We start from the raw sequence: 17061 nt of genomic DNA, 5'->3' as shown, positions 1-17061 counted from the left end.
CCCCGCCTGTCTGCTTTGCAGACAGTGAACATCGTGACAGGTGCTGGTGCACACTACGCACAACGGCATTGCTGCCTGCTCTATTATGAGCTGGAGACCATGCTGTTGGACGTTTCCCGCTGGGCCAGCAGAAAACTTTTAATGAGGCCTGCGGGAAGGCAGCTGCACTGGCAACAACCTGCCCATCTGGACTCCAGCGGACGGGCTTTTCCATCCGCCGAAGCCGTAATGACCCCCATAATGTTTAAATACATCGTAGGAGAAGAAAGGTCCACTGGCAGTCAAAAGGGAAAGGAATGTCGAGTGGTAGAAGTACTAAGAGAGAAAGCACAATATTTTGTTTCTTTAGAACCTTAAAAAAGAAGTAGAGAGTGTGTGTGCATTTCTGACTGTGTGTGTGTGTAAAGGGTCATGGTGAAATCCAACAGACACCTCCCCATACCCAACTGAAAGCACCTGTACCCAACTATTTGTCAGAAAATACATTTATTGGGGGGGGGGGGTGGTTTAACACTCCAAACACCCCACCCCGAGCTACGCCCCTGATGGTCTGTACTCATCCTGAGCCTCTAGTCACCAGAGGTTTTCACTTTCTACCAGTGATGCTATCCCTTTGTTCTCCATGAGTTGTCGCTTTCTCTCTCTTCCTATATCCTCCCTTTCATCTGTCAATCATTCTTCTCTTTATCACTATGCCCCTCCGCCTGTGCCAATCACATTAAACGTTGGTGGCTTATTTTTTAAGATGTTTAATTTCCTCCCACAGTTGCTACTTCTATCATTCTCTTGCCCACTGTAATTGAAAATATTAACAGTGAAAGTCATTGTCATAGCAATGCATGTTGAGAGGGCGATGAGCAAATATTACTGGGGTTTTAGTTTTCGTGGGGAAGTATGATGGGAAGTTAAGCGGTGAGATAGGGGCTGTAACATCCTTGTAAAAAGCCATTGTAAACTGGTTTGAGAAGGGGGGGCGACCTGCCTAACTTCACATTAACTATCTGCATGAAAGTAGTAGCTGGATAAGTCACTCAGCTGTGAGGGATTGTGGGCCTGATCAATAGCTCTATTCCTTTTACTCTGTTGCGCAGGAGCTGAGATTTGTTATGACCGATTGGGATGCTTCTCTGATGAAAGTCCATGGTCTGGGACAGCAGAGAGACCAATTGGAGGGCTACCCTGGTCTCCAGAGAAAATAAATACTCGTTTCCTCCTATACACCAAGGAAAATCAAAATAGCTTTCAGGTAAGCCATTTACTTCATTTTTTGGGGAGGTTTATGTGATACCTGAACATAAGGCCTACAACACAAGGGAAGGCTTGAAGACGCCTTACTGTCTTTCTTGCCACGGGGCCTTGTGATGCACAACAGTGGGAATGTGACGTATTGGAAGATTATTCCTTAAATTCTGAAGAGTCAGTACATGTAATGGAATACACGGAACGCAGTGGACTCTCTGGGTCCCATTCCTAAGGCATTTTGGAGTAAGTAAAGTAGCATACTCTCACGTGTCTTTTTTAAACTGGCCCTAAAACATCTAAAATGGCAATATCTGGGGAATACTCATCAACATTTAGAACAAAGAAAAAGAACCGCGCCTTCTTTTTACTTTTACTAATATACAGTTGGATGTTATGCGGCCAACTAATGAGGGCATATAAAACTATGGTAACAAGCACACCTGTCACTCTACTTCTCATGCTCATAAATGCTTTTGTGAATCGGCCACACACAGTTTTCAGAAACCGGAGATAAGTATGAAATGAGAATATCTCACCAGGAGAAACATATACCAACATTTTAGAGAATATCTGCTTGGAAACTCCAGAGAATCATGCATCAGTGTCACAATATTATGGTAAACAATATGGTTGACTATTGTGTCAAAAATATTGTTCACAATAATATTGTGCTTCTATATTTATAATGCGAAGTACAAAAAGTAGAAGAATATCGGAAAAAAATGTAGTTGAAAATAATATAGTACAAAAATAGACAACAATATTTATTTTTTGATATAGAGTTTATAGTCGTAAATGTTAAATATTTCAATATAATTTTTAATTTTAATGTATGCATTTAATATAATGTAATAAATAAATTCTACTAATATTTAATACTATATGTAAAGTATACTTCTCTAAACAGGCAAATACATATATATATGTATCTATAGCTATATATTTACATATATATATATTTGCATTTATAAAGATTTATATGTAGATTTATATACATATAGTGTATCATACTAAAATTATTTATTTTTTACTTTATATTCTTCTTTTTATATTTTAAATGTACTACTATGACTCCATATATATAATTAATAAAATATTTATTTTACACTATATTCATTAAAAAAATAAAATTATGTGGTAATATGAAAATCTATCTATCTCTCTCTATATATAGGCATATATATATATATATATATATATATATATATATATATATATATTCATAGCATTATTATAATGTAAAATAAATAGTCTTATCCATTATTACTATATATATATATATATATATATATATATATATATATATATTTTTTTTTTTTTTTTTCAAAGCATTACTATTTAACTATTGGAGTCTAAGAATATTAAATATACTACTCCCAATCTGTGTTATGCAATAGCAGGGAAAGTGTTGGACTTCCGAGGGTTAGATTTACTATTCCTACTCCAGTCATCACAATAATAGGGAAAGTGCTGGACTTTAGATGACTTACATTTACTTATTCCTACTCCACTTAGTGCAACAGTAGGGGAAAGTGTTGGACTTTGGGAGGAAAAAATTTACTATTCCCACTCAAGCCTAAGCAACAGTCCTTCCGAGGGGCTAATTTTACCATTTTCACTTCAAAATGGGCAACAGTAGGGAAAGCATTGGATTTCAGAGGGGTAAAATTTACTATTCCCACTTCAAACAGCTCAACAATAGGGAAAGTGATGAACTGTGAGGAGGTTAATTTTACTATTCCTGCTGCAGTCTAAGAAAGAGTAGAGAAAATACTTCACTTCAAACACATTGTTATATATATGCGTAACCCAGTGAATGTAGCAAAATATTAAACTCTTAATTAAAAAAAGATTAATTAACATAAAAAATAAATATATCTGTATTAAAAACATAAACACATTGAATCAATTTACATTATTGTTTAACAAAAAATGATCAATTAACAAATAACTGTTATTAAATTATCTAACTTCCCACCATGTTCTCCTACAAACATAGGAGCCTGAAGTACAAGTAAACAAAATTAAAAAAAATAACTGTTCCATTATCTACATATTAAAATACATTAAATAATTAATTACCAATGAATAATTAATTGTTAAATATTACTTAATTAACTTCCCAACCTAAACCCTACATACCTAGCACCTCATAGTTAAAAAATATGAAATTTAATACATGTTCCACAATGTACTTATTTAAAATTCAATTAAATAATTAATTTACAAATATTAATTTATAGTTGATTAATTATTACTTAACTTGCCACCCAAAACCCATACAAACCTACCATCCCACAAAGAAAATATAAATTAAATAAATAAGTATTCAATTACACAATGAAAATCAAATTACTAATGAATTGTTAATTAAGCATTACCTATTAAATTTTCCACCCTTTACCCCACAAACCTAACAGCCCACGAATTACATATAATGAACATAAATCAGTATTACATAAACTACATAAGAAATATCAATCATATAATCAAATAGAATATATTAAAGCATGCCTAATTCATTATTACCTAATTTACTTCAACCCTTCCCCCTACAAACCCAACACTCCATTACAATCTATAAATCACTATTACAAATTATTAAAAATGTTTGTCACTTAAAATTAGAAGCTATATTTAAAAAAGAATTAATAACATTTGTATAAACAATACTAACATAAAATATTATATCGACCAAAACACATCAAAATAATTAAAAAAACAATATTTGTAAACACTATATTAGTGCAAATGATATCAAATACATTGCTATTAATTATTACAACATTACTTACATCAAAAACCGATATTCTTGATGATTATTTTTTTCTGACATTTCTGCTTCCCAATATTTTAAAGTCTATGGCCCTCATTAGAATTTTGGCAGTAAATCCCTCCTACCGCCACGGGGATGGCCTCCAAAAGACTGTCCCCGTGTCCTGCTACCGTCCACCATATTATGACCAAAGCCAGAATTCTGCCTGAAGGCTGGCGGAATTCCGGCTACGGTCATGGCAACGGACGGCGGTAAGGTGGCGCTGCTGCCAGCAGCAGCGCTACACCAGTAGAACGCCGCCGACCGTCTCCTGACGGAGGACCCCCTGCAAGCAGGTAAGTCAGGTTTTCCAACAGGGGTGGGTGTGTAGGGGGTGTTGTGTGTGTGTGTGGGGGTGTGTTTGAATGTTTTTGTATGCGTGCATGCGGAAGTGAGGTGTGTGGAATGTATGTGTGCATGAATGGGTGTGAGTGTACGTGTATGTTGTGTTGTGTGAATGCGTGTGTGCTTTTATGTGTTAGTGTTTGTTGCGGTGTGTGTATGAATGTATGCCTGCGTGGGTGGATGTGGGTATGCATGTGTGTATGAGTGTGTATGTCTGCGCATGCAGGTGTGTGTATGTCAGGGGTTCGGGAGGGAGAGGGTGGTGGAGGACTCTGGAGAGGGGGAAGGGGCAGGTGAGACCCCTATCAGTGCCAAGGAAGGAATTCCCTGGCACTGATAGTGCCTACCGCCGTGGTTTTCGTGGTTGTAAGATTGCCACGAAAACCATGGTTGTAGGCGGGGTCATAATCCAGAGGGTGGGATTGTGACGGCCGCCTCGCTGGAGACCGAAGTCTCCAGCCCGGCGGGTGTTACAGCCTTGGCGGATGGAGTGGTACATTGGCGGTAATATCATATTTTGGGGAAAGGTACGGCCAGCCTGTTGGCAGTACCTTTCTCCAAAATAACACCATCCACCAGGGTCATATTCAGGGCCTATATTTTGTCCAAATACTGAGAATGACCAATGCATAGGACCTTCCCTACTTCACAGGTACTGGATACAGGCTAAGTTATGGAGAAAGGACACACATATTTTGACGAAGGCCTGCCTTTCACTATGTATGTATATATGGGTATTTACATTGCACATACCTAACTAGGCCACCACTGAGCACTGTACATTACATTGGAGGTTGGGAGAAGATGCACAAGATTGTGTATATAAAGTGGGGATTACACAAATGCATTACACAGTTTAGGCACAGGAAAATTAAGTGATTTACCAGGAATCAAACGATGTTCAGCAAGTGCTGAAACTGGGATTTTAACCCAGATCCGGAGGTTCCAAAGCCACCTGCTCTAGCCACTAAGCCACACCTCCACCAAGAAAGTCCTTTAACGGGCTCAAAATTATAGCGGATGAAGTGCTAGCTGATTATTCTCATGCCTTGTCAGTTGGTGGCTGCTATTAAAATGAAGTAATGCGTTTTGTGACCACTGCTTTTGTATTCATGATAAATACTACTGGAGGATGTTGACTGATGAATCACAGCTAGTTTGATATATAGACAGACAGTGTGCATGTGGAGGGTGCTGGGCAGGGGGACCCCTGCACTGCCATGCTACGGGCATGGGCAGTGCATGGGCCCCTATGTGGCCTCTCGATCTATTGACCACCAGCCTTTTCATGGAAGAGAACAAGGTTGTAATCAGCAGGGCGGCGCTGACTTTAGCGCCACCATGGCTGATTACAACCTGCATCTGCCGCCAGATCATCAGGATCAAAGATCCTAGCAGGGATGGCGGTAGGTTGGCGGGCCTGCCTGGCAACCTCGTAATGTGGAGGTCGGACCGTCTCAACGTGGCGGTCCAACCGGAACCACAGCATTGGCGGTCCTCAGACATCGTAATAAGGCCCTTAATCTCCCTGTTCCTAAAAAATGAATGTGACCTTGTGTAAATTAACTGGTGCTCATGTAAAGTGCTTGAATGTCTTTGGGTCGAGTGTCCACTATATAAAAAAACTGCAAAACAATTGAGGAAGAGAATGTGCAAAAGCTCTGGTGACTCTTACAAATGAAAGGCGCCAAACACTGTTTGCAGTTTGCTCTTCTCTGAATATTTAGGGAACAATCTTGCTCTGAAACTTTACCTAATCAACATTGTTTCAATCCTAATCGGTGTTGTGTCCACTATAGGAAATATCGGCAAAAGATGCAGCATCACTATTGTCCTCGAACTTTAAAACTTCCAGGAAGACCCGGTTCATCATACATGGCTTCTTGGAAAAAGGGGAGGAAAGCTGGCTGTCGAACATGTGCAAGGTAAGTGATGGGTACATCAGCTCCCAGTCACTGAAAAGAAATGTGGGTTTAACTGTTCAGTGGTGGAGAATGGACCAGTGTCTGGCTTGACCCTTTGTGTAGGGTCATCCCCAAACCTTTTCCCACCCTCCTGCTTGCTGAACCCATTTTATTTGGCTTTTAGGACTATGCTCACTCTACCACTGCTAAACAATGCTGTGCTCTCTCCTTTAAACATGCTGAAATGTGCTTTTACACAATTGGCACATTTAGTTTACTTGTAAGCCCCTAGTGGAGTGGTACTACATGTACTAAGGGCTTATGAAGTAAATACTACTTCCGAGCCTGCAGCACATATTATGCCACCCACCTATGTAGCCTTTCAAACATGTCTCAAGCCTGCCATTGCAGCCTGTGTGTGTAGTTTTTAACTACCATTTCGACCTGGCAGATAAACCTGTTGCTAGACCTAAACCTTCCTTTTTAATACATATGTTGTTCTTAGGGTAGGCCCTAAACAGTGCATGGGGCAGGATGCAATGTATTTACAAGGTTGGGCATGTACTTTTTAGTGTCACATGTCCTGATACTGAAAAACTCCTACATTTGTTTTTTTGCTACGGTGAGACCTACCTTTTCCATAGGGTAATACTAGGTTTCCTTATTACATTCAATAAGTGGTAACTTTCAATTGGGAACAGATAGGAATACCTAGTTTGTTGTCTAAAATCTAAACTTGCAATTAAAAATCCTTTTTACTGGCAAAGTCAGATTTTAAGTTGTCACAATTTTGAAAATTACACTTTAGAAAGTTGGCATATTTGTGCCGTAACCATTTGCTGTCTGTGGACCCTCAGACCCAAATCTTTAGTACACCTTTGGACCTATGGAAGACTCAGAAAAACTGCTGTGCTGCTCTGCAGGAAGGACTGCTACTCTGCTGCCCTGCTGCATGAATGAAAGGACTGGACCTACATCTTGAACCCAGGACCACCAGAGTGACTCCAAGGGCTAGTTGGCTCTCCTCCAGATCAGAGCCTCAGGGTCAGAAGAGTTTCCAACCACCTTGTACTCAGCACCTGCCCTCTCTGCTGTGAGTCCTACACCCCAAGTGGTGCTACCCCAGTTTCGGACCCTTGGAGGTAGGCCTGAATGTGCTCAGTCAGCCCAGCTGTGGTACCTTGGGCAGAACCAACGCAGTGTGACACATCTCACAGCTCCTCTGTGGAAATGCCGTAGCGTGACACATCCTCATCGCTAGATCTCGCATTGCAGCCTGCAGTTTCCTCAGATCCACTGCTACGCAATGCATCCTCAATGCAGGCCTTCACACCCAAAGCCCCTTGTCGACAGCATCCTCAACAATGACGTAGTACTTCCCAACACAGCCCTGCAGCTTCTCCGGAACTGCAGTGTACAATGTATCTTCAACGTAAGACTGTATTGCAAGTTCCCTCATCAACGGCATTCTCAATGATGACACAGGACTCCACACCACAGCCCCACAGCTCCTCAGAACCACCACTGTGCGATACATCTTGATTGTGGGATCTTTCAATGTGTTGCAACCAAGGTTTAAGGTACTTTGTTCAGCAGGCCTTCCTTTGTCCCTGGTTATGGCCGGCCCTCCATTACAGTATCCGCCTCAACTTGTTACTTTGTCGTGTCTGGCATGATCAGATACCAACAGTTGGTGCTTTGTGCTTTCATGCACTCTTTTTCACTTAATACTTTAAATTGTGTATCTCTGGTTCGTCTTATCGGATTTGTATTGTTTTGGTCTCAAATAGCTCATTACAGTTACTCTATTTTTCTAAATTGGTGTGGGATTTTCTTGTGTTATGTTATTACTTTATTACTGTTTGAAGACTACAAAATAGTTTACACGTAGTCTCTAAGCTAAGACTGACTGCTTGTGCCAAGCTACCAGAGGATTAAGCACAGGTTAATTTGGGGTTTGCTTCTGACTTCATCCTGACAGAAATTGTGGTTGCTTCTAGAGTAGGATTTCACCCACTCAACCAGAAACCCAATTTCCTACAACTGGAAACTGTGATGTTGTGTCTACGCCATGTATGGCTGGATGTGTGTGTGTGTGTGGTGTGTGTTGGTGGAATGTGCTTTTGGGAGCAATGGGCTAGCCCACAGTAGGGAAAACAGTACTTGGTTGGATATATGTGAGAAATTGTGTCTAACATACTGTCTTGTGTGTACATTATAGGTTTGTGTTACAGCACGTTTATTTGATTTAAAAAGCAAAATCAAGATACACATCATATACAATTAGTACAAAATAAAAGTTGGTTGAATTGCAATTTTCAAATGTAATTAAAGTCGTGAATCTAATACAAAAGTATTGCACTTTTATATAATATTATTCTAAGGAAATCTATTTGATTTACGGATACATGTACAATAGAAATAATTGTGACTTATTGTGAAGACTATGGCGGTCATTTTGACCGCGACGGTCTTTTTTAAAGACCGCCGAGGGACCGCCGTGTGGAAGACCGCCAGTGGTGGCGGTTTGCCGCTCGGCCTATTATGACCGTTGGCAGCCATACTGGCTGGAGGCGGGGAAGTGGAGGTTGCTCCACCTCCACCGCCACGCCAACAGAACACCGCCCAGCGAATCACGTCCTGTGATTCGCCGTGGCAGTGTTCTGTTGGCGGTGTGGTGTCAGTGGAGCTGCCCCCATGGCTCCCTTCCCCTCCCGGAGGATCGTCGGACCAGGTAAGTCGATCGTCTGTGAGGGGAGTGGGGCGGGGGTGTTGTGTGTAGTGTGGGTGCATGGGGGTGTGCGAGTGTGTATGTAGAGGGGGTGTGTGAGTGCGTGTATGCCTGCGGGGTGTTGTGTGTATGGGAATGAGTGCGTGTATGTCTGTGGGTATGTCTGTATGGATGTGTGCGTGTATGTTTGAATGTGGGTGTGCGTGTATGACTGTGTGTGTGGATGTAGGCATGTATGTCGGCGTGTGTGCGTGCGTGTAAGTATGTAGGTGGTGCCTGCGTGCATGTCGTGTGGGTATGGGTGAAGTGATGTTGGGGGCCGGGGTGGGGAGGAGGGCCCTGCCACCTTTGGGGGGTGGCAGGGGTGGTGGGGGGGTAGGGGAGAGAGTCAGGTGGGGGTGGGGGGTGGGGAGACCCCTATCAGTGCCAGGGAAGGAATTCCCTGGCACTGATAGTGCTTACTGCCATGGATTTCATGGCGGTTCAAACCTCTGGAAATCCACGGCGGTAAGCCGGGTCCAAATACCGCCGGCGGTATAGTGACGGCCGCCGGGCTGGAGACCCAGCTCTCCAGCCTGGCGAGCGGAACGGAGAACCGGCGGATGACCATGGCGGCAACCGCCATGGTCATAATTCCACAAAGTAAGACCGCCAGCCTGTTGGCGGTCTTACCGCCGGTTCTCCGCCTTACGCCAGGGTCATAATGACCCCCTATATGTATAATAGAAGCTTAGTAGGCATGAGGTCTACAGTAAGGATGAAGAAAAATGAAAAGCACAGATGAACTTGTGCTAGGGAATTACATATAAATAAGTCCTGGTACTATCTACACTTAGGCCCTCATTATGAGTTTGACAGACGGGAAAGCCAGTCCGTCAAACTCTCAACAGGGCGACCACCCCAACGGACCTATTAGTTGTTTCCTGCTTGGCCGGCGGGCGAAGACAAAGGTTTCTGTCCGCCGGCCTAGCAGGAAGCAGGTGGCAGCATTGTCTCCGGTTCGTAATCAAGCCAGCAGCAATGTTGTCACCTGCAGGATGCAGGAGCACCCTCACAGTGTTCACTGCCTGCAGAGCAGACAGCGAACATTGCAACGGTGCTGGACAGGGGATCCCTTGCACTGCCCATGCCAAGTGCATGGGAAATGCAGGGGCTCCCCTGTCTCCCCCTGCACCTGTTCTCCGCCAGCCTTTTCATGGCGGCTCTGCCCTGCAGATTACGATCCCCACCACCGCCAAGCCGTCGGGATCATGGATCTTGGTGGTGCTGGCGTAACCCTGGTAGTCTGACTGCCAGGGTCTTTATGTGGCATTCGGACCACCACAGCAGCGGTGGTCCTGACGACCACCGCGGGGCTGGCGGTCTGAAGACCACCAGCTTCATAATGAGGCCCTTTGTAAATGTAAGTCATTTTTACAACAGTGTTTAGTGAGAGCAATTTGTTAAAGAAGCCACAATAAAGTCTCTTTTCATCTTCTCCAGTGCTGGACCCTGGCCAGCACCTGGACACTGCACTCACAAGAGCTGAATGGGGAGTGAGGGATCGGAAGGGGGGGCATGGATGGAGGGGGGTGGGGGTGTCTGTGGAGTGTTGGGTGGGTGGGTGAGCCTCCTACCAGTGACAGAGAAGGAATTTCCTGTCACTGGTAGGGCCTACCGCCATGGTTTTCGTGGCATTGTAAATGCCACAAAAACAATGGCGGTAGGCAGGGTAAAAATGACGCTGGAAGTACAATAGCAGCCGCTGGGCTGGAAATTGTTATCTCTGACCTGGCGCCTGCTACCACCATGGCAGTTGGAATGGTAAATTGGCAAGTTGGCTGAGGCCAACCCGCCAATGTCATAATGTAGCGGTATGTACTGCCAGCCTGTTGGTGGTACTACCGCCACATTATCACCTACAGCTGGGGTCATAATGAGCCCCATAATGTTTAAGGTGAACATAAAATACTTAAAATAAGAATGAGAATGAGGTGCTCCTACAATGTGATAGTGCAGTGCAGAAGAGAATCATATTTGTAAATAACACTGATTCCTTTTCACTGACTCACTTTTGCACACATTATGTGTGGAGTCTGTTCTTGATCTATTTTTGATAGCTAGAAAGGATTTATTAAAAAATATTAGAGAAAATGAATAATCTTGTTATCTTGTTGAAAAATCTTGTTATACGATTAAGCTGTGTATGCCTTACCTTTTGGGTGAGTAATTTTTCCGTGGAAGTCAAGGCTGACACTTCCCCTGCACGGACCATTTGTTTGTTCATAAATCTCAAGGAGTTCACACAGAATGTGCTTAACTATGTGCTAGGCCTGCGGTCTCACATGGCAGAGTACATGAAGAAGACAGGCAGCAAACTGGAGGCCAGCCAAGAGCTCATGAACCTCCGGCAAGACCAGAAGGCTACTATGCCTGAGTACCATTCAGGTCAGTTGGTGTGGGTTTTGGAGCCTCAGGCTCTCAGGCTCCTCCAGGCCAAGTGGCCTTTCTAGAGAAAAAGAGTGAGGTCACCTACCTGGTGGACCTTGGCATCCCCAGGAATCCCCACCGGATTCTGCATGTCAACAGTCATAAACCCCACCAAGACAGGGCAGACAAAACCATGTTTATGGTCATAGATGAGGGGAAGGAGGAGGAGAGCGAATCTCTGCCAGACCTCCTCTGTACCAATGTGCAAGATGGGTCAGAGGAAGGGAGTGGTACTCTTCCCCAAGCTGACAGCACAGCAGCAAAAATACTGCAAACAAGTTTTGGAGCTGTGTGCTGGGCTGTTTTCCCTCACCCCTGCAATCACCACTTGGTGTGTCCTTGACATTAATACTGGTGACAGCTTACTTGTCAAAAACAAGGTGTACAGGTTGTCAGATCAGGTCGTAGGCAACATCAAGGCTGAAGTAGCTAAGATGTTGGAGCTAAGGGTAATTAAGCCCTCTGATAGTCCTTGAGCCAGTCCAGTGGTGCTGGTACCCAAACTGGTACCGAAGTTGGGAAGAAGGAGTTGGGTTTCTGTGAAGACTACAGATGTTTAAATGCAGTCACTAACAATGATGCTCCCCCCATACCTAGAGCTGAGGAGCTCATTGATAGGTTGGAGGTTGCTAAGTTTCTGAGCACACTTGATCCGACATCAGGTTACTGGCAGATTGCCCTAGGTCAAGGAGCTAAGGAGAGGTTAGCATTTTCCACCCCAGAGGTCCATTTTCAATTCAGAGTGATGCCCTGTGCTTTGAAAAATGCTCCTACCACCATCAAAAGGTTAGTGAACAGAGTCTTGGCTGGGTTGCAGCTTATCTTGATGATATAGCTGTATTCAGTTCTACCTGGGAGGATCACCTGGTCCACCTGAGGAAGTGCTTCAGGCAGTGATCTAGGCAGGCCTAACTATTAAGGTAAGCAAAGGGCAGAGCTCAGTGGTGTACTTGGGCCACTTTTAGGTGGAGCCTTGTGCAGCCTCTCCAGCCCAAAATCCAGACCATCCTAGATTTGGAGGCTCCTAAAACCCAGACTCTGGTCAGGGCCTTTCTTGGCCTGACTGGGTATTACAGGAGATTTGTCAAGAAATATGGGACCATTGTGACCTCTCTGACAGAACACACATCAAGAAGCAGCCCAAAAGGGTAATTTGGACCCCAGAGTGTCAGAAAGCCTTTGACACTCTGAAGGGGGCTATGTGTTCAGCACCACTGCTGCTGGCCCCTGACTACAATAAAGAATTTATTGTGCAAACGGATGCTTCAGAGACAGGGATTGGGGCAGTGGTGGCACAAGTGAATGAGGAGGGATAGGACCAGCCAGGTGCCTTCTTCAGCAGGCGCCTACTTCTCCGAGAGCAAAAGTGAACTGCTATTGAGAGGGAGGCCTTTGCTGTATTCTTGTCTCTGAAGACGCTGAGGCCATACCTGTTTGGCACTCACTTCCATGTTCAAACTGACCACAGACCTATCAAATGGCTTATGCTGAATAGGAGGGACAACCTAAAACTATTGAGGTAGTCCATTTCCCTATAGGGGAAGGACTTTACTGTGGAACGTAGACCTGGGACTGCCAATGCAGATGGGCTTTCTAGGTTTTTCAACTTAGCTGATGAGGACTACCAGGGTCTAGGTTAGTACCCATCACCTTTCGTCTGGAGGGGGCAATGTCTGAAACTCATCTTTTTTGCCTGATCACCCCCCAAACATTTGGACTGATTCTGGTGGTTACTGACTCTGACTGTGCCCTAGGCAATGCTAACTAATACCAGGGCCAGTGCTCTGTGTAAAATGGTATATGCCAATAAGGCCTAATTATAATTGGCCACGACAACCTACCTGTAGGTCTCTAGTATGTGGTAGGGCATGTAGGTTTAGGGACTCCAGTTTAGATAGCGTACCCATAGGTGCACTGCTATAGTGTCCAGTGTCATTACAGTATAAAGGCAGGCCTGCCTTGCTGGCTGCTATTAAGTTCAAATTAACCCCATTCAGATGAGTTCAATAGTAGATTTTTTTGACTGCCTACCTAAGGGGTGGGGTATAATGGCCGCGGGTGACTTCAATATGCAATTGAATTGCAGAGATGGCAATCAGCAAGAGGGATCCCAGCTCACAGATTCATGGGATAGATCAGGGCCGGTGCAAATTACATCTAAGAAAGAAGGAGGAGCACTAGAACTACTGGAAGACCTAATAAAAATAAAGGGATTAAGAATGGTCAATGGGAATACCAGATCAGATAACCCAGCGTCACCTACATATAGGAGAGGCGTATACACTAGTCACCTGGACTATGTTTTAGTAAATGACGCCCTCTGGAAATCCCTAACTGACATGATAGTTCTCCCTCGTATTGACAGTGACCATCTAGCCTTAAGCACCTCCTTTTCCACTATTTTATTTAGTTCCAAGACACTGTCAATGTGGACTTCAAATAGTGTCCTCACTAGGACCAATGATCGTAAAAATGTGAAATGGGATCGGGTTGAAAGTGATGCAATTTTTCAGCTAGCGATTTATAGATCGCTTGCAACAACACTTTCTCCCTTGAAACATACAAACATCAAATTGGTAGACTTGGTCTATCTTCATAACACCCTGGTCACCCGACTAAAACCACACTTCCAGACGGTAAGGAGGCGGACAGAGACTGTGATTAAAACCTCTAGGTGGTTCTCCAATTCCTGCCGTCAAGCTAAGACGCAGTTACTGGTAGCACTTAAGGAAGGGAACCCAAGAGAGATAAGGAAGAATAGGTCTGTATACAAAGACACACTTAAAAATGCAAAAAAAGAATGGACGAATAAGAATTGGAATAAGATGGTTGTGGCGCTCCAGGAGAAGGATCTTAACCTATTCTGGAAACTAGTGTCAGATAAGAGTAGCCCCCAAGAAATGGGAAGCTACCCTGTTATCCAGCCAGAAATTTAGATGACGCACTTTTCAAATATATATAGGAAATCACATATCAATAGTACTAGTACACCCCTACTAAAACCTAATGATTCTGCTGGCAATATCTTAACGTGGGGGAGTAAAACACCACCCAAATTTGATCTGGACCTATTTTCCTTAAAAGAAACAACAGAGGCTCTCAAATCTACACGCAAGGGAAAGGCCCCTGGTCTTGATGGCATCCCAGGAGATCTATATCTTTCTCGTCTGACAACGTGGTCATTGTATCTAAATGCACTTAGTAATGAGATATTGAGGGGGGGAGGACTCCCTATTACATGGCAAGGAGCAGTTATAGTCCCTATCTATAAGAAAGGGCCAAGGGATCAACCTGACAATTATAGGCCTATCAGTCTTATTGATGTTAGTCAAAACAATTTCGCTAAGCAAGTGCTTAACAGACTACAGACATGGATAGAGGATTCCCAAATTCTCTCCGAATTTCAGGGAGGCTTCAGAAGAGGAGTGAGTACAATAGACCAGGCATTTAGGTTTAACCTCCTTTGCTGGAAATACCTGTCACTCAATAAAAGCCAATTGTATGTAGCTTTTATCGATTTAAAAGCTGCTTTTCACACGGTTCCTCTGGATACACTATGGGAAGTTATGGAGAGTTATCACCCCAATAGCGAACTACTAAGACTGATTAGATACCTCCATGAAGGGACCTATGCTCATGTACGTTGGTCAGATAGTGGTGACCTAACGGAAGCCATACCCATCAATAGAGGGGTTAGGCAGGGTTGCATCTTGGCACCAACACTATTTAATCTTTACATAAATGGTGCTGTGGACCAATTGCTACACTGTAATCATGATGCCCCTAGACTAGCTGGAACTCCGGTCCCTATTTTAATGTTTCCCGACGACACCTTATTAATCTCAAGAACACCTATGGGTTTGCAAAACGAACTGGACACCTTTTATAATTTTTGCACCAACAGAGGACTTGAAATCAATCTAACAAAATCTAAGTTTATGGCCTTTAACCCACACAAATTATTTAGGGGAAAAATGACGATAGCAGGCCAATCAGTGGAGAGAGTCAGACAATTTGACTACTTGGGGATCAGGCTAAGCGACGACCAACGTTGGTCGGCACAGATCAAGAAGAGTCTGACAACACTTAGGCAAAGGGCTATAGTGATAGCCAAGAAAATAGCTAATACCTACGAGGGGGAGATAACACCTGCCATCACCGTTTATAAAGCAGTGGCAGTAGCGGCCTCAATTTATGGTGCCGAGCTTTGGGGTCATACTAATTCTAGATGTCTGACCACTGTAGAAAACCGGTTTATTCTAAACTTTCTAAAGTTGCCGATGAGCACCCCTCTCACTCCGCTCAGATTTGATTTAGCCCTAAATGAAATACACAATGAAATTGCACTAAGACCCCTAATGTATTGGATTAATCTTTGGACCTCAGAGGACCGGCATACTCTCCATGCAGCACTAGATGAATTTCTCGCAAATAACAGCGTACTAAAGATCCCTTGGTTTAGATACATCAGAGACACGTGTACATTTCTCAAAATGGAGGAGGTGTGGAGTGCTCCTCACAATTTGGTAAAGGAAATAAAGGAACGTGTAAAAAAGTGCTACTGAGAGAACATTTTGATCCAAACTTGGTTAAAAAATCATGGCAGTCTGACTTTGCAGTTCTTAGACCACAAATGCAGTCCCAAGTTTGAGGCCTACATGGATAATGTAAATCCTCCATATATCAAAACACTATTCATTAAGTTTAGACTAGGGACTCTTCCGCTTAAGTCATTTACAGCGCAATGGAGATCGGAGGACTGCAATTCAATATACTGCCATCACTGCCAAAAGACAAAAGAGTCACTTGCGCACTTTATGTTTTTCTGCCCTAGATATCTGGTACCCAGGAAAAAGTGGATTGCTCCATTATGTAGGGAAATTGGAATAAGGGAATGGAATACGGCATTACGACTCCTAACAACTGATACAAGTGATAAAATAGTTTTCTCTGTGGTGGGATACCTACGAAGTGCATGGTTAATAAGAACAAAAGAACTATTATAAATGTGTAATTCCAACACATTGGTTTTAGACTATATGCATTTAATATATCAGTTCCTAATTGGATGAAGCTATAGCCTTAATGGTCTGGACTTTTAGTTTAAAGAATAATGATGATTTGCATGTTTTTACAAATCTGTGACCACAATATGTATTTAGGGGTCTTAAAAAAGTAAATTATGTAATTTTCGCCGTCTATATTAGTGAACAGAGATAAATGATAAAATTGGTCCCCCAGAGGCAAGGTTCTTGTAAAAAATATAGGAGACATGAACTATAACTTTGATAATTACGTGCTTTTAATAACTTGGTTTTAGATTATAATTAATTAGTCCGATAAATTTTAATTGATTGAAGCCAAATTCTAACGATCTAATATTTTTATACGTCTTGAGATTTGTGAAAACAAAAATGCTTAAAAATAATATTATCTACACATTCGTAAAAAAAATTTAAGTGCTATGTTTCTTAACCATGATATGTCTTGTTTTGTCTACTTTTATGGCTTACAGCCGAAATAAAGATAAGGTATAGTATAACCCCCAAATCGAT

The 17061-nt window shown here is 42.9% G+C and overlaps 1 protein-coding gene across 1 annotated transcript in view; it reads left to right on the top strand.

Moving 5' to 3' along the window:
• The first annotated feature begins 296 nt into the window (after positions 1-296).
• Positions 297-17061, top strand: part of LOC138301693 (pancreatic triacylglycerol lipase-like) — a 496425-nt gene continuing 479660 nt past the window's right edge. The window contains exons 1-3 of the mRNA XM_069242210.1: positions 297-312; positions 1092-1246; positions 6202-6327. Coding sequence (XP_069098311.1) covers positions 297-312; positions 1092-1246; positions 6202-6327 — 297 coding nt within the window. The remainder of the gene's footprint in view (positions 313-1091; positions 1247-6201; positions 6328-17061) is intronic.

The sequence above is a fragment of the Pleurodeles waltl genome, chromosome 6 (assembly GCF_031143425.1).
Source record: "Pleurodeles waltl isolate 20211129_DDA chromosome 6, aPleWal1.hap1.20221129, whole genome shotgun sequence".
NCBI classification, from domain to species: domain Eukaryota; kingdom Metazoa; phylum Chordata; class Amphibia; order Caudata; family Salamandridae; genus Pleurodeles; species Pleurodeles waltl.
The sequence above is the reverse complement of the archived record's forward strand: the minus strand, read 5'-3'. Positions and strand labels throughout refer to the sequence as shown.